At 41.9% G+C, this 25,595-nt stretch overlaps 1 protein-coding gene and 1 long non-coding RNA gene across 2 annotated transcripts in view; one reads left to right on the top strand and one right to left on the bottom strand.

Annotated features, from left to right (window-relative positions):
* LOC135322019 (uncharacterized) overlaps positions 1 to 25,595 on the bottom strand; it is a 49,610-nt gene that overhangs the window by 3,035 nt on the left and 20,980 nt on the right. The gene's annotated exons all lie outside the window — the stretch shown is intronic.
* VTCN1 (V-set domain containing T cell activation inhibitor 1) lies at positions 535 to 24,219 on the top strand. The gene is made up of 6 exons (XM_064489566.1): positions 535 to 542; positions 979 to 1,043; positions 11,815 to 12,162; positions 15,206 to 15,484; positions 19,983 to 20,152; positions 24,159 to 24,219. Exons 1-5 carry the CDS (start codon positions 535 to 537, stop codon positions 20,105 to 20,107), a joined length of 825 nt encoding a protein of 274 aa, XP_064345636.1. The 3' UTR covers positions 20,108 to 20,152; positions 24,159 to 24,219.

Genomic DNA, 25,595 nt, shown 5'->3' with positions numbered 1-25,595 from the left:
TTCCTCGGGGCAGAGAGGAGGGACATACCCCATCTGTGAGACCCCACCCCCTGGGAGGCAGTGTAGGAAGTAGTCAAGTGCAGATTCTGGAGACAGATTCTAACCCCAGCTCTGCCATTTGCCATGTGACTTCAGGGAAGAAGCTTCACCCCCCCACCCCATGTCATTTCATCTACAAAATGGAGATGATAAATTTATATCCCTCGTAAGGTTATCACCTGTACAAATGGCATAATCTATAAATGGCGCCTAAAACAATGTGCCTGCTACATAATACCAGCACTCAGTAAATGTGAGCAATACTTCCTTATTTGTTTCCCAAGTGTCATTTGTTAATCTGCTCATTGGAAACTGGCAGGAAACGCATCAAGAAGTTAACAGCGGTTATGTCTGGATGGTGGAGTTGCAGGTGATTTTATTGTCCGAGTTTTGCTTATTTGTATTTTCAAAACTTTCTGTAGTAAACATGTGTTACTTTTTTAACGAGAGAAGACAAACTCCCGTCGAGAATCTACAAGGTGAAGTGGACTAGGGATGAGCAGGTACGAAGTGAAGACAGGACCACTGTCCTTAATGGAGTTTAAAGCCTATGGGAGGAGCCAAAACAGGTAGATTAATGATGTAAGAGGAATGGGCTATAATGCTCGGGGGGGCTGGGTACCGAACCAGACCCCTCACGTGGCACCTGGCACTACATAAATGTCACCGGTCTTTCCCCAGCAGTGTTTGTGGGAACAGGAAAGTAGGAAGACACACACAGTCAGATAAAAGAGCCACCCCCTTCATCTACCCCAGCGCCCCAGGGGGACGGGGATCGTTGAGAGTCCTTTCTAAGATGCCTATTTCTAGGAAGGGGCTTATGTTGGAAAAAGTTGAGATTCTTTACAGAGCACCTCTTACGAATGACAAGTATGAGCCCAGGTTGCAGAGCAGTGTGTCAAGTGGAATAAGTAATTTCCTGTTTCTCTCTCTCCCTAGCATCATTAGCGTCATCATCATTCTGGCTGGAGCAATTGCATTTATCATCGGTTTTGGTATTTCAGGTATGTGATGTCTTGCCTTACCACGACCCATTCACCCATCAGTAAGCCCCTAATCATTCAGTGTGGTAGAGTGGAAAGAGCACAGGGCTTGGACCCAGAAAACCTCAGAGGAGAGCACTGGTTCTTCTACTTACTGACTGTGCTCTCTGCACTTTAGTCATTTAACTCCCTGGGCCTCAGGTTCCTCATTTGTAGAGGGGAGGAAATCAGCCCACATCACCGTTTGGCTGAGCAGATTAAATGGAATGTCCATCAGAGTGTTCTGTCTGCCAGACAGTGCGAAGACCCATTCTGGGATCTTAGGTAAATGCTGTGGCTGAGCCATTCTGTCAGTTGTTGATCTGGGTAGGTGTTTCCTTTGTGATGAAGCTTCAGCTGAAGTGTTAGAATATCAAGACTTCGGACACAGGGGTCTTAAGTAAAGGGAATATTCGCTGGCCGTAACTGCTGTTCCATGTAGGAAACAGATGTCATTGTGGCGTGGATGGTGAGTTTCTGAATGCAGCTAACTGATGTCTTCTCTTCCGTGTGGACCATGTCTCAGAGACATCTATTATGGACGCCAGTTTGATTAAGATACTGAGTGAGTTAGACCAGCAGCTGTCCTCTCTGAAGCAAGTTCTTTGCTTCATTTCCCTTAAAGTGCATGACTCAGGCCAACCCATTTATTTTAACTTAGTCTGTGGCCAAAGCTGTCACTTTATAACTGCAGTTTTTATAGTTCCAGCTGTCTTTTCTCTCTGTCATTCTCCTCCAGTGTGAGTGTCCTGCCATTACACAGTAATCACAAGGCCTAAATGAAGAAAACGCATTGCAGATGTGTTTGCCTAGAAAAGACATTAGCATCCTTCCCCACTTTCTTATCAACAAAAATGTGTATTTTGTCTTTCATCCATTTTTCTATTGAATTATCGTTTTCTTTTTATATGTGGGAATTCTTTATATATTCTGGATGCAGTTTGGTTTTATATATTGCAAAATCTCTTCTACTCCATGGCTTGCTTTTTCACTCTAATGATGTCTTTCAATGAGCAGAAGTTTTTAATTTTAACATAGTCCAGTTTATCAGCCTTTTCCTTTATACCTGGAGCTTTCTGTAAACTGCTTGGTTAAGAAGTCTGCCTATCCCAAGGTCATGAAGATTTTCTTCTAGGTTATCTAGTGGAAGCTTTAATGTTTTACCCTCACATTTATACCTACAAACCATCTAGAAAAATTTTGTGTGTGGTCAACGATAGCGGTCAAGATTCCCACGTTCCGTGTGGCTTTACAGTTGACCCAGCACCATTTATTGAAAACACTATCCTCCCCTCCCCTTCTCACTGGTGCCATTTTTATCATAAATCATTTATCCAAATGGGTATGGATCTGTTTCTGAGCTCACTGACCTGTTTCATTCTAATATTCTTTTTTTTTTTATTGAGTTATAGTCAATTTACAATGTTGTGTTAATTTTTGGTGTACAGCAGTTTTTGACATACATGAATATACATATACTTTCATATTCTCATTCTAATATTCTTTTATAATTTGTTTTCTCTCTCTGTTATTTTGTCTTTTCGTTTTCCTAATCTTGGGCATTCTCTCTCTCTCATCTTAAAACAAATTGACAAGGTATTAGTGGCTTTGTAGTAGTTTCGAAGGAACAAGGTTTTGGTTTCATTTTTACTTTCTCTAATTGTTTCCATATTTAACTAATTTTGGCTTTTATCTTTATGTCCCTCTTTCTTTGTTTTGCGGTCTTTTAGTTCTTTCCCTAATATCTTAAAACAAGCACTACGTCCACAAAGCCAATAAACAGCTCTTAGTAGACAGATACTGCCATTTAATTTTCCAAAGTGACTTCCCAAGTTGCTCTTCACCACAAGTGTGTGAGAGACCCGGAGCGCCATGTCCTCACCAACACAGGATGTTGTGGAGTACTGTTGTGATTTTAATTTCAATTTCCTGGAGACTGAGGGGGCTGGGTATATTTTCACATAAGAAACATGTTGAGTGACAGAGCCAGACACAAAACAGTACATACTGTATAAAAACCAGGCAAATGAATCTCTGCTGTTAGAAGGCAGAATAATGGTTATGACCCTGGGAAGAGGGAGAGAGCGGCCATTAGGAGAGGGCATGAGGGGGCTTCTAGGGGATAGCAAAGTTCTAGTTCTTGGTGTGGGTGGTGGTTACATGGGATGAAGTTGTCATAATCCCTCAAACTGCACAATTATGATGTGTACATTTTAATGTATATATACCTTGCATTGGTGGTAGGGTTTTAATATGATCTGTGGTACACTGCTGAACTGAGTGAATGGTAACTTTTATCTATGTATTCACCCCTCCATGCTTCTGTCCACTTGTCCATTCAGAAAGAACTTGAAGATGGACATTTAGGTTACTTTCATGTCTTGGCTATTATAAATAGTTGTAATGTATGTCATACTTCTACAATTCCTATACACTATATATGTAAATAAAATACTGACTGGTAAAGCAAATATTTTGGGCTTTTAAAGATATCAGCTCATATATTTTGGTACCTTCCTCACTAATGCTCAACTTCTCTTCCTTGCTTATAATTTACCCTATTCTTGATCTGATTTACCACCTTGAAATAAAAACCTAGTGTTTGCCCTTCCCTCTAAATCTTGGTGCCCAACCCTTTGGTGGCCTGGGGCTAAATGGCTTAGTGTTAGAGCCCTTCTGGAGTTATCTTTTGCTTGTTAGTGGCTTTGATCACCCTCGCAAGAATTTTCACATCGTCACAGCTTCCCTGTGACAGTCAACATTTTGCCACTTACACTTTTTCCTGTTGCATAGCCATAGCAACCTCAGGCACTTAGCTCAGTTCCTTGAATACAGAAGGTACTCTTTTAAGTCTTTTTAAAATTGTTTATTTTTTATTTTTATTGAAGTATAGTTGATTTACAATATTGTGTTAGTTTCAGGTGTATAGCCAAGTGACTCATATATATGTATATATCTCTATTCTTTTTTTTGATTCTTTCCCATTATAAATTATTACAAAATATTGAATACACTTCCCTGTGCTTCACAGTAGGTCCTTGTTGTTTATTTCATATTGATGGTGTGTATCTGTTAATCCAGTACTCCTAATTTATCCCTCCCTCCCTGCCAATTTCCCTTTTGGTAACCATAAGTTTGTTTTCTATATCTGTGAGTCTGTTTCTGTTTTGTAAGTTCATTTGTACTATTTTTAAGATTCCACATAGAAGTGATATCATATATTTGTCTCTCTCTGTCTGACTTACTTCACTTAGTATAATAATCTCTAGATCCACCCATGTTGCTGCAATGGCATTATTTTGTGGGGGAGGGTATAGCTCAGTGGTAGAGTGCTTGCTTAGCATGCAAGAGGTCGTGGGTTCAATCAGTAGTAGCTCCACTAAAATAAATAAATAAACCTGATTACCCCCCCCAATTCAAATGGCATCATTTCATTCTTTTTATGTCGGAGTAGTACTCCACTATGTGTGTGTATGTGTATTTATGTATGTATAAATATGTATAAAAAAATGTATACATCTTTATCCATTGCCCCAATGTTCATAGTGGCACTATTTATAATAGCCAAGACTTGGAAGTAACCTAAATGTCCATCTTTAAGTGCTTTTCAAATGGACAAGTGGACAGAAGCATGGAGGGGTGAATACATAGATAAAAGGTACCATTCACTCAGTTTAGCAGAGTGCCACAAATAATATTAAAACCTTACCACCAATGCAAGGTTTTCTGCCTTCTTCCTATTTTATAAGGTGAAAGCTGATTACTTTGGATACAATGGGCTGTTTATTAGTTTAACACTATTTAGTTGGATTTTTCTCAATTGCCTCTATTAAAAGGACAATAACCTGAGAGCATTATATTATCACACTTTAAATAAAATTGGTAAAATGTTAGCTGGCTTCACACACAAGACAATGAAACAGCATTAGGTAGATGATGATGATATGTTTTGAATCCTTTTTGCGTGTGCCTTACTGTACTAAATAACTTTGCATATATTGTCTGGTTTACTACTCACAACAAACAGAAAAATATTACATTGTCCTGATTAGAAACTCGCCTGAGGTTGCACACCCCTAGCAAGCAGGCATAGCTGTGGTTCAAGCCCTGGAAATGTGCCTCCAAACCCCCACTCTTACCCATCACCCCATACCAATGATAACATTTGTGCAGAGTTGTTGCAGAGAGGGGTGTTCTCTGGTTTGCCTTGCAGGCACTCTTCCTGAGGCCACAGCTTTTAAAGATGTAAAGATATTCATAAATACAGAAAAACATATGTCTTTGTAACTCTCCTGAACCATCTATGTCACCTTCTCATAGCCACTCTACTCCTTACAAGTTCTAAATATGGACCTTACAAAACATAAAATGCGTTGGGGGTGGATTATTTGGAAGGGAGGCTGAGCAGCTCCCATTAAGCCCCAGTTATAGGACAGCCTTGTGGGTGACCCTTTAAGAAGGAGGGAGATGCAGTGGAAAGGCCCCTGACTGCTTAGCCCAGGCCCCATGCTGTCATTCACCCACTGGGTGCCTGTGAATAGCCCTGAGTGGCAGAAGCATTTAGGAATCAGACAGAGTGGTTCTAATCTCAGGTCTGACACTAACTGTGTGTCCTTTGGGATATAGCTTAACTTTCCAGAATCTCACTGGTAAAATGGTCAGTGTCGCTGTGGGAATTAAATGAGGGGGCATTTGTAAGGTGCTGGACACATGTACGTGTAATAAATGGCTCTTTGTTACTTACGTTGATACCATCAGTGCCATTAATAACAACTTGCTACTACTAATACATTCATGTAGCACCTCCTAAAGCTTGTACGGTTTCCTGACCACACCAGGAAACTCCCCTGAAGTTAGGGAAGCCAGGGCAGGAAGCCACAGGACACTGCCTCCTAATTACGCTCCGTCTTTTTGGTCCCTGGATAAACTGATCGATCAGGCATGTGCTTGTGGCATCAAAACAGGAGCAGTGAAGTCTTTTGGAAAGAATTTGATACATATTTTTAAATTACAGTCAGCTGAGAAAATAAACAGCTGTTGGCCTTTCTGACCCTTGTTTTATGGTTTTTAATTGTTTTTATTTTTACACGAGGTGGGGACGCTGTTTTAGTGGACAGGCTCTGCATATCTCAGTCTGGCCGTGGGTATGAGTGAAAAGCAGTAGAAAAAATAAGGCTCAGCACGAACTTAGACAAGACTGAATTTGATAGTGGCTCCACTACTTGCTAGATCCAGGGCTCTGGGCAAGCCATCTAATACCACAGAGCCTCTTTCTCCTCATTCATCAAGTGGGTTATTATCAGCATCCCTATTTTAACAGATGAAAAATATTACAGAACAGAAAAGTCCAAAAACTTGCTGGAGGCCCCATATCCAGGGAGTGGCAGAGCTGGGACTGGAACCCAGACAGCCTGATACCTGTTCTCAGATGCCGTGCTCTGCGGCTGCCTCCCTACCTTGTTCCTTTATCTAGCCTAGCCCAGCATCCTTTCTAATGTCTTCTCACAGGAGCAGCTCTTAAACCCCAACCCTGCCCTCTTCTCTGGCAAGAGTGCCACCCGCAGGGGCCACCCCGGGTTCCACTGGTGCAGGCTTAAGCCTGTGTGTTTCCACCTTTAAGCCACGTGCTCTGGTGCCCATCTGGGCAGCTGGGGATGCTCTCTGTGCTACTGGCATCTACAGAGCTCCTCTCACTGAGTCATTTCAGAGAAAGTTCATTTTCCAAGATCTCTCCTGTGGTGCTGGGCACCCCAGAATCATAATTTCTGTAAAGAATCCTTGCCTTGTGTTACTTACCACCCCACTTTCCAAGAGATTTCTGCTCCTGCTGGAAAGGGCAACTGAATAGTGCCCACTGAGTGTGAGAACAGAATAGCCCCGATTTCAGCCTGTTCCCCTCTGACACTTTTCCCGTGCAGACCAGAGCTGTGATGGTAATTAGCTCTCATGAGCTGGAGAATTCATTTTTGGTAAGCGGCTGGGGCTTCTAACTTTGGAGGTTTGATGGAATCTTAGAGGCCAATGGAATCCTTAAAACCCATGCCTGTTTAAATGAACAGAACTCTGCATCAGTAGATAGCTGCCTCTAACCAGCAACTTGAGCCCTTCTACCCTCGATAAACCACAGGAGAGCCCCTGGTGGTGAAGAGGCCTGGAGAGTCACATCAGGCCAGACTGTGTTTCCTAGAACATAGCTCCTTAAGCAATATTTGTTCGCAAGTTTGAATACAGATTTCTTTGGGAGAGAAGCAATACCTATATGCTGTTGCTTACAAATTAAATCTCATTTGATCACTTTTAACCATAATTTATTCACCCAACAAATGAGTATCTACTGATTGCTTTCTGGGTGCAAAGCAATGGCTAGGTCTTCTTGGTGTTTTAAATTCTCGCTGGCTTTTATTCCTCTTGATTTGCTACAAGGAGCGGGGATTTCATCAACACGTACTCATTCCATCTGCCACATCCTTAATGCAACTCGAAATGAGCTGGAGCCTGCTGTGGGTCCCTGGGGCACTCCACAGCTGCCTGCTCTTAATCATTAAGTTTTCTAAGATATTTCAACAAATTCTCCACCTGTGGGCTCAAGGCCAACACATTAAATTTAATTCGGTAACACAATTACCGAACTAAGAAATGTCATTACCATTTCATTCTCTCCATAAACTGTGCTCATCAGGTATTTTTTTCTGAAAAGTAATTTTTCAATTCAACTTTAATGGAACTTTATGAACTAGAATCAAATTTACCCTTGCTCTAACAGAGCTACATTTGCTCCGTGATTTTATTGAGAATTGTGGTGTTTTCTCATTGCTTTCTTTTTCACTGGCTCATATTTCCCCCAAATTTAGGTGGGGTAGTCCTGCCAAGTGTGCCTTGTTCCTACAGTCATTTGGGGTAGAATCATTTATTCATTCACTCAACAGATATTCTTTTTCTCTGTAGAAATCTAGCACTAGGCACTTGCCTTAGTCTGCTCTGACTGCCATAATAAAATACTCTACCCTGGGGAGCTTAAACGGGGACATTTGTTTTCTCACAGTCTGGGAGCTGAGACGTGCCCCCAGGCTCCAGATGGCCCCGTCTCCACAGCTTCCATCAGACGCCCTCCGGCCTGTTGAAGCACAGTGCTGAGTGACGCTGTGGTCTGGGCTGGAGGAGCTAAGAGGTCTGGCAGCCTTCCTTCATTTTCTCTCATTGTTCTGTCCCCGTCAGCTTTTCTGTACCAAGCTGGCGGTATATAATCCTGTCTCCATCCCTGGCTTCTCTAGAGGCAGGTGTTAGAATCCACGAGTCATACGTATGATCTCCTTATCAAGTGGTTGTTCAGCCTCGCCCTGAGCGCTCTCTTCAGAATGGCTTTCTCAGTTTTTGCAATGTGGACAGGTTGAGAATTTTCCAAATCTTCAAGTTCTGGTTCCTTTTTGCTTAACAATCCCATCTTCAATTCATCTCCCTTCTTTCCCGTATTTTGCTATAAGCGGTCAGGAGTAACCAAGCCTCTCTTTCAACACTTTGCGTAGAAATCTTCTCAGCTAAATATCCTGTTTCATCACTCGCATGTTCAACCTTCCACAAAATACTAGACCACAGTTCGGCCAAGTTCTGTGCCACTTTATAACAAGGATTGCTTTTCCTCTAGTTTCCAATAACATATTCCTTATTTCCCATCTGGGATCTCACCAGAATTGCCCTTAACACCCGCATTTCTAGCATGCACCTCAAAACTCCTCCAGCCTCTAACCATCACTCAGTTCCAACGCTTCCTCCACATGCTCAGGTACTTATTACAGCAGTACCCACCCCACTTCTTAGTAACAAAATTTATATCAGTCAGGGTTCTCTAGAAAAACAGAACCAATAGGGGGTGTGTGTGTGTGTGTGTGTGTGTGTGTGTGTGTGTGTGTAGGGAGGGAAGAGGAGAGCAGGGGAGAGAAAAAAAGGAGAAGGGGAGAGAGAGAGAAAGAGAGATGGAGATGGGGTTTAGAAAAAATTGATTCACACGATTATGGAGGCTGAGAAGTCCCCGAGATTTGCAGTCAGGAAGCTGGAGACCCGGAAAGTTTAGTTCCAGTCTGAGTCCAAAGGCTTGAGAACCAGGAGAGCCAATGGTGTAGTTCCAGCCCAAAAGTTGGCAGACTCAAGACTCAAGAAGAGACGATGTTTCAGGTCAAGTCTGAAGGCAGGAAAAGACTAATGTCCCCAGCTCAAGGGCAGCGCAAGTTCCCTCTTGCTCAGCCTTTTTGTTTGATTTAGGTCTTCAGTTGATTGGATGAGGCCCACCCACACTAAGAAGGGTGATCTGCTTTACTGATTCAAATATTAATCTCCTTCAGAAACATCCTCACAGACACACCCACAATGTTTGACCAAATGTCCGGGCACCCTGTGACCCAGTCAAATTGACTCATAAAATTAACTTCTAAGTCATAGGACTTAGAAGTATGATTAAGACAGTTTTGCCCTTGAAAAGCTTACAAAGTCGTGCCAGAGATAGATTAGAGACAAGGTAGAGGGAGACAGTTGCTAAAATAAAGGCAAACAACAGTGTTCAGGAAGAGCAGAGAGAGAATCTGTTGATTTTGTCTTGGCAGATCTGCGGGTGCGGCCATGTGAATAGCCTTGACTACAAGTTTGGATAACTGGTGATAACGGAGAGGAGGGAAGTACACATTGTAGGTGCAAGATGAACAGGGGTGTGTGTGCAGATGCATAGTGTAATTATAACCAGCACTAGCCTGGGAGGTCTTGGACATCAGTCTGTCAAGTAAAAGATCATTAAAAAGCAAATTAAATCTTTGAAGTAGTGTTGAAGAAAATGCCAAGGCAGGGGATGAGGTGTGTGGCACAGCTAAACGTCTATGATCCTCCTTCAGAATTTCTCCCCCAGATCTCCCACGTGAGCGACCATGCATGGCAGCTACTCCAAAGGCTCTCTTCTCCCACACCCGAAAGCCTCCGAAACATCCCCCCAGCCCAGCCTATGCACATATTCCTGTTTCCTCTGCCTCCTCCTTTTTACCTGTAATTTTTCTTCCATCAGTAGCTCTTTGTTCTTTATAAATTCAACTAGCTTAGCTTCTCCAGTTCTGTCCCTCATTCATTGCCTCCATCTACTTCATACAGGCCTAGGAGCTAATCAGACAATTCCAACCCCGTGGGCTGGAAGAGGCGAGATGCCAAAGATATCCTTATGCTCATAATGTTTCCTTCTAGCACTTGAAAAACAGCAAGAGTGCTTTGCTTGTGTATTTTTCCATTGAAAGCAGCAAATCAACAAGTCACTTGATATGCATCCTATGAAAGGATGTAGTGGGAAATGAGGCTGGAAGGTAGCAATAAGGGCTAACAGCTATGGGTGTCTCCTGTGTGCCACGCAGTATTTAACTTTAAAGGCCATGCTGGTTAGTCTGAAGTTTACTCCACCGCCCTTGAAAGCCATGGAAGATGAGTGATCAGAAAACTGACATGTTCAGATTGTGCTTTAAGGTCTACTGGTAAGATTAATGCATGTAAAACAGATGAGAGGCAGGAATACTAATAAGGAAGCTGAGAAGTCCAACTGAGCGAGAAGTGCTCAGCACCCATCATGTTGGACTTTTTTGCTGTAATAAAGAGAGGTTTGTGCAGACCATTTTAACATAAGGTGTTTGTTTAAAGGATACTCAGAGATTGGGACAGGAACTAGACCTGAAAGCCTGTAGGATCTGAGACAGCTCCAGGGGTGGGGGACTCCCTTCATCTCTTCCTCTCATGGCCTCTCCCTCATATTTCTTTGGTTCTGCTCCACTCTCGTCTTGGGCTCAAAGACCCATCCTCTCCTTTAGCTTTACATCCAAACCACAGGAGGCTCTCAAGAATATTCAGTTAATTAAATCACCCCTCGAGCAACTTCAGTCAACAGTCTCCCCTACAGAAAGAAGAGCTGGTCAGTCTTTTACAGACTGAGTGGGCTACCAGCTGGACAAGTGGGAAAGCGGCAGTGGACATGGCGGTCATCATAATTAATACTTCTATTTGTGATATGTTTGGAGAAGAGGGTGTGCCTTCTATCTTAGGCCAAAAATCAATTTAATTAAGTACTGTTCTTCATTACGCCACAGCTAGCACTCTAACCTTGACCAAGTCACTTCTGTTCTCTCTGCCTTAGTTTCTTCATCATTCAAATGGAGATAAAGTAACAGCACTTTAGAACTTAGCATTCTTCAGAATTATCAGCCACATTACTTAACATAAGATTTCACTCCTGTGCCACTTCTGGTTAACTAAGAATCACAATACCTTACACGTATAATTACAGTTTGCAAATCAAGTTCACATCCATGTGATTTGATCCTCACAAGAGCTCTTTAAGGTAGGTAAGACAGATATCCTTACCTCCATTTTTCTGAGATCCTGAGACTTCTTCAAGGTCACATAGCTCTTAAGTGACAGAGCCAGGATTTGAATTCTCATCTTGAAACCCTAAGTCCAACACGTTCTCCTCTTGTTGGGGCTCAGCGTTTTGGTTGCTTGGTCTCAAAAAGCTATGGTGTAGTTTTTTATCTGCTGTGGGCAGATCTGTGGTAGGTATCAAAACTCCTGTCTTCATGCTCCTTCTATTCCTCGTCTGTCCCCTTTTTTTTATACCTCTCCTGTTTCGTGTATTTCTAATTTATTACAGAAGCCCCTGTTTGGCTCTTCAGTAACTAAGGATTTGGTTGTTGATTTTCCAAAGCTGCCTTGGCATTAACCCTTTGTTCCTGAATTGTAGGAAGACACTCCATCACAGTCACCACTCTCACCTCAGCGGGGAACCTCGGGGAGGATGGAATCCTGAGCTGCACTTTTGAACCTGACATCAAGCTTTCTGATATCGTGATACAGTGGCTGAAGGAAGGTGTTATGGGTTTGGTCCATGAGTTCAAAGAAGGCAAAGATGACCTGTCAGACCAGGACGAAATGTTCAGAGGCCGGACAGCAGTGTTTTCTGATCAAGTGATAGTTGGCAATGCCTCTCTGAGGCTGAAAAATGTGCAACTGACAGATGCCGGCACCTATAAATGTTACATCATCACTTCTAAAGGCAAGGGGAATGCTAACCTCGAGTATAAAACTGGAGGTAAGTTACTTTTGAAGACAGGAAAAGAAGGTGCCAGAAGATATTTGAGACTGGAGAGCATGACTTGCTGATAAAATGTCTTATTATGCCCACGAGTGACTAATAGCAGACAATGACCACTCGAATTCTGCTAGCAGCCATCCTTGCTGTCCAAGACCCACACCAACTCCAAAAGTAACCCACTATAACATTAGGTCTTAAAATCTTTTATTCTGGACTCTACTTCTTCTAAATTTTCACATATATTCCCTGAAATATTTTGCCAAAAATATTTTACCTGTACTTTTTTTCTCCAACAGTAGCTCTCTTCTTTCTCTTTTAGGGTAGTGAGAGAAGCCAATAATCTGGCCTGAGACCTTTCTGTGCTACGTAGGCCTGAACCCAAGTCTGAAATCAGTACCTCCAGGGACTCACGACACTAGAACCCATTAGAGGAGAGGTTCTGACTGACCAACGTAACTGCCCAAAACAATACTGTCCTGGGGGAGGAGGGTAGAGCTCAGTGGCAGAGCGCATGTTAGCATGCATGAGGTCCTGGGTTCAGTCCCCAGTACCTCCTCTAAAAATAAATAACCTCATTACCTCCCCAGCTTAGAAAAAACAGAAACAAAAAACCCAATATTGTCCTATAAACTCACTAATCCTCCTCCAATGATATCCATGCTTCCTTACCAACTAAATTTAACATATGTTTTCTGAATTTACGTACAAAGGACTCAAGAGAGAGATACTGTAAAGAGTGAAAAATGATTAAGAAAACAAAGATGATTGCCTCTCCTTCTGTAGAGCTCATATTGTAGAGATTATAGGGTAGAGGGGTCAGGGCAGAGATAAGAAATATATGTAAGAATCTATAATAATTGGTAAAGTATATTAAATGCTTTAAGAGAAATGTAAATAGAGTGATTTGGGGATTCAGAGGAAACGAGAGATCACATCCAAATACACTGGGAGGAAAGGGATAGGAAAGCCCTCATGGAGAGAATCTGACATTTGAGAGGAGCCTTGAAGGACAGGCAGAAGGCATCCGGAGGCCTCCTCGCCTAAGCTAGTCAGCACAGGCCTTTCTTGGACCCTTATAATGTGTATATGTAATGGTTTGAAGCACAGATCTAGAGTCAGACCTGGGCACATACAGTGGCCTCGGCGAGGCAACCTCACTGAGTCTCAGTTTTTCATCTTAAAACAAGGATTAACAGAGTCTTGTCAAAGGGACACTGGAGCCACTTGATAGGGTTTCCAATGGCAAAGCTGGGACAATTTAAGCAACAAAATAAACAATATAGTGTTAAATTATAACTCCAAGTATAAAATAAACACACGAGTCCATACTTATAGAAATATGAGGGAGATGAAACAAATCTTTACAGATGAATTCCAAATAATTCACATTTAGCTCTCTCCCCCTCGATGTGGAGCTTAGACCTCTCCCACCCCCACAATTAGGGCGTGTTAGACTCAGTGAGGTCTGGCTTCCAAAGAAACCTGGCAAACACTGCCTCAGCCAGGTGATCAAAGTTAACATCCTCAGTGCTAAGTCATGTTGATAGCATGCACTGTCTGATGGGATAGGATGAGAAGGACACTTAACTTCTATAGTTTTTCTCTCCAAAACCCATAACCTCAGTCTAATCAGAGGAAAACATCAGACAAATTCCAGTGGAGGGGCATCCCACAAAACACCTGACCAGTTCCCCTCAAAACTGTCAGGATCACAAAAAACGTGGAAAGATTGAGAAACTGTCACAGACCAGAGGACCTTAAAAAGACATGACAAATAAATGTAATCTGGTATTCTGGATGGGATCCTGGGATAGAAAATGGACATTAGTGGGGAAACTGGTAAAATCCAAACAAAGTCCAGAGCTGAGTTAATAGTAATATATCAATAACAGTTTCTCAGTTTGGGCAAATGTGTCATGGTTATCCAAGATGTGAACACTGGGGGGAACTGCGCAAGGAGGACACAAGGACTCTGTACTATCTGTGCGACTTTCCTGTCAGTCTCAAATTATCCCAAAATTAAAAGCTTATTTTTTTTTAAATGGGCACAGTAAGAGACATCCCTAGGACTGTTGTGAGGAACAAATGAAATAATGTCTGGAATTTGGTCTCCAGCACAGAGCACACCCTCAGCAGATGGAGGTTCCTTGTCACGTCATGTCATGTCAGTTTCCCACATCCTCTCCCAGGAGCGTGCCCCTTGCCTGTTCCAAGGGTGTGAATCCCGTCTCCCCTGCTAGGCGGCAGGCGCTTTAAGGGCACGGCTAAGGCCTTCCTTCCATCACTCACTCAGCACTAGCACAGTCCTGGGTAAAGAAGGATGCTAAATAAATTAATCATTTAAATCTTGTCATTTTGGCTTCATAAACATTTTACAGGCCAAAGTCCAGGCCTCCATATTTTCTACAAGTGTCTCTCTGCCTAGATTGATGGGGAAGTTAATCTTAATTTCAAAATGCAGTTGCTTGCATCCCCAGTGAGGAGAATCATCTTAGAAGAAAACAAATGCCTGTCTCTCTCCGTGGATACCAGGGCTGGCAGTCTCTATCAAAGCGAACTCCAAGTCCCCAGGATGACAGGGCCTGTGTGTGGAATTTCTGTGGGTGACAGGTGAATGCTGTTTGTTCCCTCCTTCTCCCTCCGCACCCTAACTTTACCCTCCAGGCAGAAATGTACATAAAATTCAGGAGGCTTCATAGGTGCCTGGGAAAATACCAAATTTCCCTAATGGATAATCTTTTGGGGTAGGGGGATCACTTGAACTCCTCTTACTTTGAGAAATCTATTTGTTGAAACAGCTATACCTCGAACTCTAGGTCCTTGGAGTTTGTGATATTGGCCCAAGTGTTGTGATGGATGACAATACTATGAGCAAACCATTTTTTGCATCTACAGTACAATGGGTCATACACAGACAGCCCACTGGGAAAGCATTGAGTCACTTCAATGTGTTTTGTTTTTAAGACCTAGCACTTCAAAGGCTATATTGTCTTATCTGTCTGACCTTGACATCTTTCCTTTTTGACCCTCAACCCTGCAGCCTTCAGCATCCCAGAAATGAACGTAGACTATAATGCCAGCTCCGAGAGCTTACGATGTGAGGCTCCCCGATGGTTTCCCCAACCTACAGTGATCTGGGCATCCCAAGTTGACCAGGGAGCCAACTTCTCTGAAGTCTCCAACACGAGCTTTGAACTGAACTCTGAGAACGTGACCATGAAGGTTGTGTCCGTGCTCTACAATGTCACAATCAACAACACATATTCCTGCATGATTGAAAACGACATTGCCAAAGCCACAGGGGATATCAAAGTGACAGGTGGGTTCCTTCACACTTGTGGTATGTGTTTATTGGGGTAATAATCAAATGTAAATTAAAAATTGAATTTCTTCAGCAGATACATTATGTACCAGGGCACAGAAAGCATCACTGAAATCTTGATCACAATTCCAGTTGGGATTGTATTACGTAAGGAAAAAACTAACACAAAATGGCGTTTATGGCATATAGGTCAAAGGTGGCCATTAGTTTTCATCTTATATGCCCTCTTACTGCCTGGAGAGCACTGTTTAGGATTCTGAGGCCCTGTCTAACTCAGCAGGACTACCTTAGGAAAGCAAGGCTTTTGATTTAAAGACTAAAGGTCTGCCGTAATCTTATTCAGTCCTTCTGGGACTGGCTCATGATCCCTCTAATACTGGCTCAAGATTAATCTGAAAGTTTCTAGATTGAGCTGGCCTCCCAGGCTGAGAAGTCCAGGAGCCGGAAAGGCCCAGCACCCTTGTCTCCCTTCAGTGCTTTAGTATATTACAAAACCTAGGGCTGAGCTAGTGTCAAGGAAATGCATAGATTGAATTATGAATTTTAAGACCATCCCTCTTTGGGTTAAACTGAATTCAAGCTGTAGGGAAAGGAGTATGTCGGAAGAATTGCTGTCTTATATCAAGCCTAGTACCAAGCAGAATATCTTGCATTGCATATTTTAAGTGCCCTATAAATGTTTGCTGAATTTAACTGAATAAAGCATATTTTCATCAGCTAGCTTTAAATTTAAAATTATATATATGAAAGGCAACCTATGGGAGAAAATATTTGCAAATCATATATATATAAGTGATTAATACCCAGAATACATAAAGAACTTCTATAATTCAACAACAAAAAGTCAAATAACCTGATTTAAAAATGGGCAAAGAAAAAAAATGGGCAAAGGAATTGAATAGACATTTCTCCAAAGAAAATACACAAATGGCCAACAAGCATATGGAAAGATGCTCAACATCCTTAATCATCAGAGAGATGTAAATGGAAACTACAATATCATCTCATGCCCATTAGAATGGCTACTAGCAAAAAAACAAACAGAAAATAACAAGTGTTGGTGAGGATGAGAAGAAACTAGAACCTTTGTGCATATTGGTGAGATTGTAAAATGGTGCAACCACAATGGAAAAAAGTATGGGAGCTTCCTCAAAAAATTTAGAAACAGAACTACCATTTGATCCAGCAGTCCCATTTCTGTGCATATGTCTACAAGAACTGAAAGCAGTGTCTCAAAGATTTATTAGCACACCCATGTTCATAGCAGGATTATTCACAATAGCCAAGAGGAAGGAGCAGCCCCAATGTCCATCAACAGATAACTAGATAAACAAAATGTGGTATATACATACAATGGAATAGTATTCTGTCTTTAAAAAGGAAGGAAATCCTTTGACATGCTACAACATGGATGAATTCTCAGGATATTGTGCTAAGTGAAATAAGCCAGTCACAGAAAGACAAATAGTGTTTGATTCTACTTATATAAGGTGTCTAAAGTAGTCAAATTCTAGAAACAGAAAGCAGAATGCTGGTTACCAGGAGCTAGGGGTAAGGGGAAAGATGAGGAGTTGTTTGATGGGTATAGAGTTTCAGATTTGCAAAATTAAAACATTTTGAAGATCTGCTTCACAAGAATGTGAATATACTTAACACTACCGAACTGTATACTTTAAAAAGGCTAAGATAGTAAATTCTATATTATGTGCTTTTTTACTACAATAAAAAAGTAATTTAAAAATTGTATTTACAAGAAAGAGAAGAGTTCTTCGACTATCCTGTGGAACAAATTGGTGATTGTACCAGTTAGAACATTTTTAGTTACTTAGAAAACAAAACCAACTCAAATAAGCCTAGACTAAAACTGGGAATTTATTAAAAGGGTATTAGGAGGTCTCAAAACCAAGGACAGGAAGTGCAATATGGCTTCAAGAACAGCTGGAACCGAGAACTTAAAGTCCACTGGGATTCTAATTTCTACTTTAGTCTCTTTGCTCTCTAATTTACTCACTCTTGTTTTAGTCTATGGGGCAGAACATGGTTGTCAAGAGCACCTACCTTTAAAAGTCTCTTCCACTCAAGGGTTACTAGACTGAAGCTTAATTCCTCAGTCCTAATCAATTTTTCCAGAAAGGCTCAACTTGGGTCAGCTGCCCACACTTAGACTAGTGAGGCAGTACCTGATGGAAGGCCTTCCCAGAAGAGAAGGGGGAAATGAAGCATTAGGTATTTAAAATAAAGTGTTAACAACAGTATCTCAGTTAAAAGCTCCAAACTGTGTAACTAATGCCTTCTAACAGAAATGGCAATAACTGAAAAAACCACAGAAATTGAGCTCAACTGCTATTCAGTAAACAGGTTCTTTTTCCATACATGCTTACTGGATACATCAGAATATGTGTTCATGTGCAGCACTAGGATTATATACAACTTTTAGTAACATGACGTAGCTCAAAAGTAAGATAAAATAACATAATTCCTTCTTGTCATGCACAAAGTAAGTTTCTGAACAACTAGATGAAGCCATGGGGTTTACAGCCTGTGTTCTCTGAGTATACTGTAATTTGGGTCATTCATTCAACAAGTATCTATTGAGTGCCAAATATATGCAAAGCAATTTTTAAGTCCCATGAAATACTAAGATGAAGAGTACAATTGTCATAAGAGAAGTTAACCACAGTGTGGCTATGATACCTAGAGGAACAAGTCATTAATTATGACTGTAGTGGCTCACTAGGTAAGAAAGAGTTCAAGCTGAGCTTTGAAGAAAAGGAAGGGTTTTAATAGAACAGAAAGGCATGAAGTCACGATCCAATGTCAATGGCCAGGGGAGAATGATGAGGGCCGTAACCAGGGCAGTGACAATGGGAAGGAGAGTAGGAAGAATCAAAAGTTAATGAAGAAAATAATCTACAGAACTTGGTGACAGAAATGTGAAGGACAAGAAGGAACAAGTCAAAATGGGTCTGATATTTCTACCCAGGTTGCTTAGGAGGTTAGTAATGCTACCAACAAAAAACATGAAAATATCAGAAAAGCAACGTGTTTGGGAAAAAGGTGAAGAGTTTAGAGATGTTGAGTTGAAAATGCCCCTGTGTACAAAGGTGGGGCTGTCCGATGCTTAGCACATTACTGGGCAGGTAACAAGTTTGGGGAGAATGCTTCATCCCTGCTCTACATATTTCCTTCTACGAGAAGAGATCCCCACCAATGTAACCCTTCTAGCCTCTCCTCCCCTCTTTCATTCTTCCCCAGAGGAGGAGGAGTTAATTTATGTGACTCGGTGAGTTTATTAGAAGTTGGGCGTAAGTAGCTCAGTTCAGAAGTATGCATTCTACTCTGCTCCTCCCAGCCATCAGTTGTCAGGGGCAGAATCTGCCCTCGTGGAACGAAGCCTGCCCCAGTCCTGTGCTGCCTGTCACTGGGGAAGTCCGGGCTGCAGCCCACTTCCCTGCAGACCAGGCGTAATCCTTAATCATCAGATTTATCAGTAACAAAGGTGATATTTTAGCCTTCCAGTTGCCTCATTTTTTTTTTTTTTGGTCTTACTCTTTAATTGGTTCAAAACTCAGCTGGAGAGAGAGTATTTATTGGACTCCTTTGAATCCAAAGAATAGGTGCTCAAGAATATTTGCTGAATAATTATATTTTTAACTGGCATACAGTAGCAACTGTAAATCCAGATGTGAAACTCAGAATTAAGGCCAAGGAGGTGGACTTGGAAATGATCAGCTTAATAGGAGTAATGTTTATGAGGCTTGAGTGGGGTTACTGTTGTTTTTAGAGCTAATACTTACCCAGTGCTTACTATGGTGCTAGGCACTGTTCTAACTGCTTTGCATGTATTAACTCATCAATCCTCATAAGAACCCTATGAAATAGATCATTACTATTTTAGCCCTGTTTTATAGATGAAGAAACTGAGGCACATACAGACTGAGTAACTTGCCTAAACTTGTCTGAAGTCACACAGTAAGTGTCAGAGCTGAAATGGACTAAATGACATTGGATTGTCTAGGGAGAAAACAGAGTAAAGAGTAATTTAATTTCTTCTGCCTTTCTCTACTTCAAAGTGAGAACAGTACTTTCTCATTACTTTGCGGTGGTGTGATGAAAGCAAATGGCACAGAACCTGTAAAGGTCACTGCCTAGAGGGGAAAATGTGCTCGAAACTAAGGCCTGGCCACAGCTGTTTGTCTAGCCTATCCTTTATTTGGTAACCAAGAGCAATCTGTTTCTTGGCATGGTTTGCCATTTGGCTGAGTGCTCACTGGTCTGGACCGCAGAATGGAACTGCTTTGAAGCGAAAGCTCTGCTGTTTAGCCAGTTACAAAAAAGGTGAAGAATGGGCTACAAAATTGCCCCCAAATTAGGGTACAAGTTATATTAGGAACAGTTTATTCTGTTTTAGAGGTACTTTTCTTGCTAACCAGCCATGTGAAGAACACATCGGCTTTTCCTCTATGACCCTGAACGTTTTTCTTTCCCTTTACAGACTCTGAGATTAAAAGGCGAAGTCACCTACAGCTGCTGAACTCAAAGGCTTCCCTCTGTGTCTCTTCTTTTGGTGCCATCAGCTGGGTACTCTTGCCTCTCTGCCCTTACCTGATGCTAAAATAACGTACACTGGCTGTACAGAAACATGCAAAGTCACTGGCACAACAGGTGAGGTGAATCACGAGTGGTGTGGGGGATCCACTGTGTGTGTGTGCTTGTGTTCCTAACAAGAACCAAGCAGCCCCCAGCATCAGCCTCAGAGAGAAACATTTCATAATGCCAGGGCAGTAGGCATTATTTCCACTGGTATTGTGGAAGGTAAGCAATTGTTAACAGAGTACAGACCGCACTGACCGGCTTACAGGAAAAACAGCTCTATACAATTCAAGTATTTGTGTAAATTCAAATGCCTTTTCATTTATTGAGTCATCCATGAAGGTAAACATACCTCACTGAGGAGAAAGCCGTTTGGCCCTGACTCATTACGCTGATCTCACAACAAAGCATCACTACATGAGCAAAATCCCTCCCAGACCCCCTGCTGGCTGGGACCTGACAAAGCCCTCTTGCTGACACTTCTCTCCTGCTTCAGTCCTCTGGCTCTGATTTTCATCTTCCTTTGTTACCAGGTATTTTTTGATTTCTTCAGTGACCCATTGGCTGTTCAGTAGCATATGGTTTAACCTCCACATGTTTGTGTTTTTGCAGTTTTTTCCTTGTAGTTGATTTCTAGTTTTACAGCACTGTGGCTGGAAAAAACACTTTGTATGATTTTAATTTTCTTAAATTTGCCAAGGCTTGTTTTGCAGCTTAGTATGTGGTCTATCCTAGAGAATGTTCCATGTGCACTTGAAAAGAATGTGTATTCTGTTGCTTTGGGATGGAATGTTCTATAAATAACAATTAAGTCCATCTGGTCTAGTGTGTCATTTAAGGCTAATGTTTCCATATTGATTTTCTGTCTGGATGATCTGTCCATAGATGGAAGTGGGCTGTTAAAGTCCCTTACTATTATTACTGTCAACTTCTCCCTTTATGTCTGTTAACATTTACTATGTATTTAGGTGCTCCTATGTTGGGTACTTATATGTTTACATTTGTTGTATCTTCTTCTTGAATTGACCCTTTGATCATAAAGTTCTTCTCTGTCTCTTATAACAGTCTTTATTTTAAAGGCTATTTTGTCTGATATAAATATTCCTATATCCTGGCTTTCGATTTCCATTTGCATGAAATACCTTTTTCCATCCCCTCACTTTCAGTCTGTGTGTGTCTTTAGACCTGAAATGAGTCTCTTGTAGGCAGCATATGTATGGGTCCTGTTTTCGTATCCATTCAGCACCAGTTTTTATTTATTTCTTTTGACTGGAGCATTTAGTCCATTTACATTTAAAGTAATTGTTAATATGTGTGTTCTTATTGCCACTTTGTTAATAGTTTGGGGGTTGTTTTGTAGGTCTTTTTTGTCCTTTTGTTCTCTTGTGATTTGATGGCCATCTTTAGTGTTATGTTTGGATTCCTTTTTCTTTTGTGTGTATCTAGTATGGGTTTTTGGTTTGTCATTACCATGAGATATTTATATAGCAATCCGTATATATATACATATACATATTTATAATTAAGTTTCTAATCCCTTAATTTCAAATGCATTTTCACAACCCTGCATTTGTACTCTCCTCCCCTTGCAATTACTATTTTTGATATCATATTTTACACCTAATTATTTTGTGTGTCTCTTAACTGTTTGTTGAGGATACAGATGATTTTACTTTTGTCTTTTAGCCTTCCTACTACTAGTTCTGTGTGTGAGATGATTCCCTACCTTTATGCCTGCCTTTACCTGTGAGCTTTTTTCCTTTCATAATTTTCATGTTCCTAGTTTTGGCCTTTTCTTTTTATTTGTATTTTTCATTTCAGTTATTATATTCTTCATCTCTATTTGGTTGTTCTTTATATTTTCTAACTCTTTGTTAAAAGCTTCTAACTTCTCTGTGTCCATCCTTCTCCCGAGTTCTTTGATCATCTTTACAATCACTACCCTGAACTCTGTCTTGGGGAGATTGCCCATCTCCACTTTATTTGTTGTTCTTCTGCAATTTTATCTTGTTCCTTTATCTGGAACATGTTCCTCTGCTGCCTTATTTTGCCTAAGTTCCTATTTGTATTTTTATGTATCTGGCAGGTTGGTACATTTTCCGACCTTTGAGAAGTGGTTTGTTGTAGGAGATGTCCTATGCATACCAGCAGACACATCTCTCTCGTCACCTGAGCTGTATGCTCTAGAGTTCTTCCCATGAAGGCTGTGCGGGTCCTTCTGTTGTGGTGGGCTGACTAGGTGGGAAGTCTAGTAGGCTTCGTTGACCCCCAGGCCAGTGGTTGCCAGGCCTTGCTTCATGTGGAGGTTGCCAGCTGCTGGTTGGCAGGGCCAGTTTATGAGGCAGCTGACTGTGGAGCTCCAGGAGGCCTTGGGCCTAGTGCTGTATCACTGGTGGGTAGAGTCAGGGTCCAGAAGACTCTGGTGCTGTTGCTCACCCACTGGTGGGTGAAGCCAGGTCCTTGGGTTAGTGCCAGTTGACTGGTGGGCAGAGCCAGGTCTTGGAGTCTGGTTACAAGACCCAGCTGGTATTGCATTGCTGGTGGAGGGGCCAGTTCCTAACACAGTTGGGTCTCAGGTCCAGAGTGTCTCAACGCTTGTGTTGACCTGCTAGTGGGCAGAGCTGGGACCCAGCTGGTCCCCAGGGCAGGGTCTCACATGCTCTGGCACCCAAGGCAGAAGCAGTAATCTGATAGGAGCCTGGGTCAGACCTACCTACTGATCCAGAAGAGTCTCTTGGAGAGGCAGGAGGCAACTGCACATCACCTTAGGAACACAGGCACTGGTGGCAGCCCTTTTGGGGAGCTCCTTCTACCATGTGGACACTGGTGCTGGCAAGAGCCATTGTGGGATTCTCCCTCTAGCTCATTAATGCCAAGACCTGACCCCACCCAACAGCCCTCTGATTCTCACAAAAGTAAGCCCAGCTGGCCTTCAAAGCCAAATGTTTGGGGGCTCGTCTTCCTGGTGCGGGACCGCTGGGCTGGTAAGCGCCACGTGGGGCTCAGATCTCATTCCTTTGGGCGATCCTCTGCAAAGTAATTATTCTCTAGCTCATGGATCACCCATTTGGGGGTATGGGATTTGACTATATAGTGAGTCTGCCCCTCCTACCTGTCTCATTGTGGTTCCTTACTTACGTCTTTAGTTGTACATCTTTTCTGGTAGCTTCAGTCTTTTTCATCAACGGTTGTTCTGCAAATGGTTGATTTTGGTGTCCCTGTGAGAGGAGGTGAGCTCAGGGTCCTTCTACTCCACCATCTTGGCTAGGGATGTGTTGCTCTACTTTTCATTCCTTCTCCTGTTCTCCACTTACTATGGTGCAGTGCACAAAAGCAGAATTCTTTGTGAGGAAATCTGCCTGTTTCCAACACTTCTGACCTCCATGGTTGTCAATGGAGGAAGATTTCTCTGAGGAACTATCCCTTGAGGATCTCATTAGTAGAAGCCCTTCTTTCCTTGTTTCCCACAATACTGTAAATGAGTTTTTAATATCCTGCAACTAGATAATCTGACCTACAAAATGTACCTTATTTGTCTTTATCTTGTATTCCCTTAGAAGAGTAATTTGCAATCTTTTTTTTTTAATGATCCATGGCATACATGTAACAGTTGGTGTTCACATGCAGTACACACATGGTTACATATTGTTACCTGGTCAACTGCAGCTCCATCTCTCTCTCTCTAGAACTATAGAGGGATAACCTTAAATTAATTTTTTAAAGTAAATGAATAGGTCATACTAGAAATATACATAATAACTGATCATGACACTTTAGGTCACACACATTCCCTGGCTGAGATCTTTTTGCTTCTACCCAGGAGCCTGCCCCTAGCTCCTCTCTCAGTTCCTGTTTGCTGAGGATGGTCCTCTATCTCAAGGGGAGACTCAAGCCATTTTCTTTCACCCAGCAACCCATGATACCATGTGGTCTCAATAGACTATCATCAAACACAGAAAAACAAGCCCATTTCTGAACAAGAGACACTCATGCAGTGGAAGGGAGACTGTCCATTCTCAATAAATGTTTGCTGAATGGCTGTAATGGTATCTTATTGCTGTTATTCTGTTATTTTCAGAATCCCAGGAATCTGCAGAACTATTTCACCACAAGATATGACCTACTTTTATATTTCTGGGGGGAAATGAATTCATGTTGAGAAGTCTGGAGTGAAAAAATAAGATCAAGAAGCAAGAAGCAGCCAAAAGCAACCCACAGAAGACTTCAATATGAACAAGATAAATTTATCTTCAAAAACATATATTAAAAGTTGGGAAAACAGTTCTTCTGAACTAGAGAAGTGTATTAAGACTACTAAGTAAAATGCTTATGGAGACATGTATATTCCCATATCTCAGGGACCTCCCCATAGCCATCCCCGTCGGGGGAGTGAGAAAATGGGATATTACATCTCTCTTGTCTCTGAATCTTTAGTTATATTGCTGTAATGTTGCTCTGAGGAAGTTCCTAGAAAGTTCTGATTGCAATATACACACATTTTATAATCCACAAATTAAACTGTGGTGGATCCAGTAAGAAGCTGCTAATCAGCTGCCACTTCACAATTCAGAGGTAGCTGCATTTTACTGATGGCTCAAATGATTCACTTTTCATTACAATGCAAAAGTGCCTTGGCCCCTCCTCCCACCTGGCATATGTTTAGGATATGTGGAAAATGATTTTAACATAAAAAATGTTTACATTAGTTGGGTGACACTGATTTTCTAAATTTTTAAAGACAAACTAACTGCATTTTACTTCTCAGATGATGTTCCTCCTTGAATGGTCCAGGAAAGGACTGCTCATCCTTGACTGCACGGAGCATTATGCCATCACAAGGTTTGAGGCTTCTACTTTCTTTTCTGCATGGACAGTGATCACCTCAGCTTTCAACAGCATCTGGAGCAGTGGGACTCAAGCAGGGTAACTTTGCACCACCCCAGGGGACATATGGAAATTTTGGAGACAATTATGTTGTCAGCTTGGGGAGGGGTGGGGGTGCTATTGGCACCTAGTGGATAAAAAGAACCCAGGGATGCTGCTCAACACCCCACAACGTACAGGCAGTCTGCCCACAAGAAAGAATTATCCAGCCCAAAATGTCAATCGTGCTGAGATTAAGAAGCTCTGATGTAGAGTAGAAAAGGATCTAGAAGAGAGGGGAGCAAACAAACCTGTTTGCTTCCTAAAACAGGCATTAGCCTCTGTTTCTTGGGCGGCTGCCTCAGCACAGAGCCAGGACTCAGCTTCAGGCAACCAAGAATTCCTGATGGGATTATCTTCAGCTGCCTGAGCTTCTACGTTCCTTTCCCTTCTACTCTACAAATCAAGTCCTGTGAGAGAGCTGCCTGAGTTCCATCTCACTCTGAACTTAGGTTTCAGGACCCCGCCTAGGCAAAATTCAGAGTAAGGCCAATAATAACATGTAACTTCCTTGAAACCCATAGACTTCTCCAAGCAGGGGCAATGAAACTTTGAACTGAGGCCCTGAGGAACAAAACTTCGATGATGTTTT

Source organism: Camelus dromedarius, chromosome 9 (assembly GCF_036321535.1).
Source record: "Camelus dromedarius isolate mCamDro1 chromosome 9, mCamDro1.pat, whole genome shotgun sequence".
Taxonomy (NCBI): domain Eukaryota; kingdom Metazoa; phylum Chordata; class Mammalia; order Artiodactyla; family Camelidae; genus Camelus; species Camelus dromedarius.
Note: the sequence above shows the minus strand (reverse complement) of the source record. Positions and strands in the feature narration are given on the sequence as shown.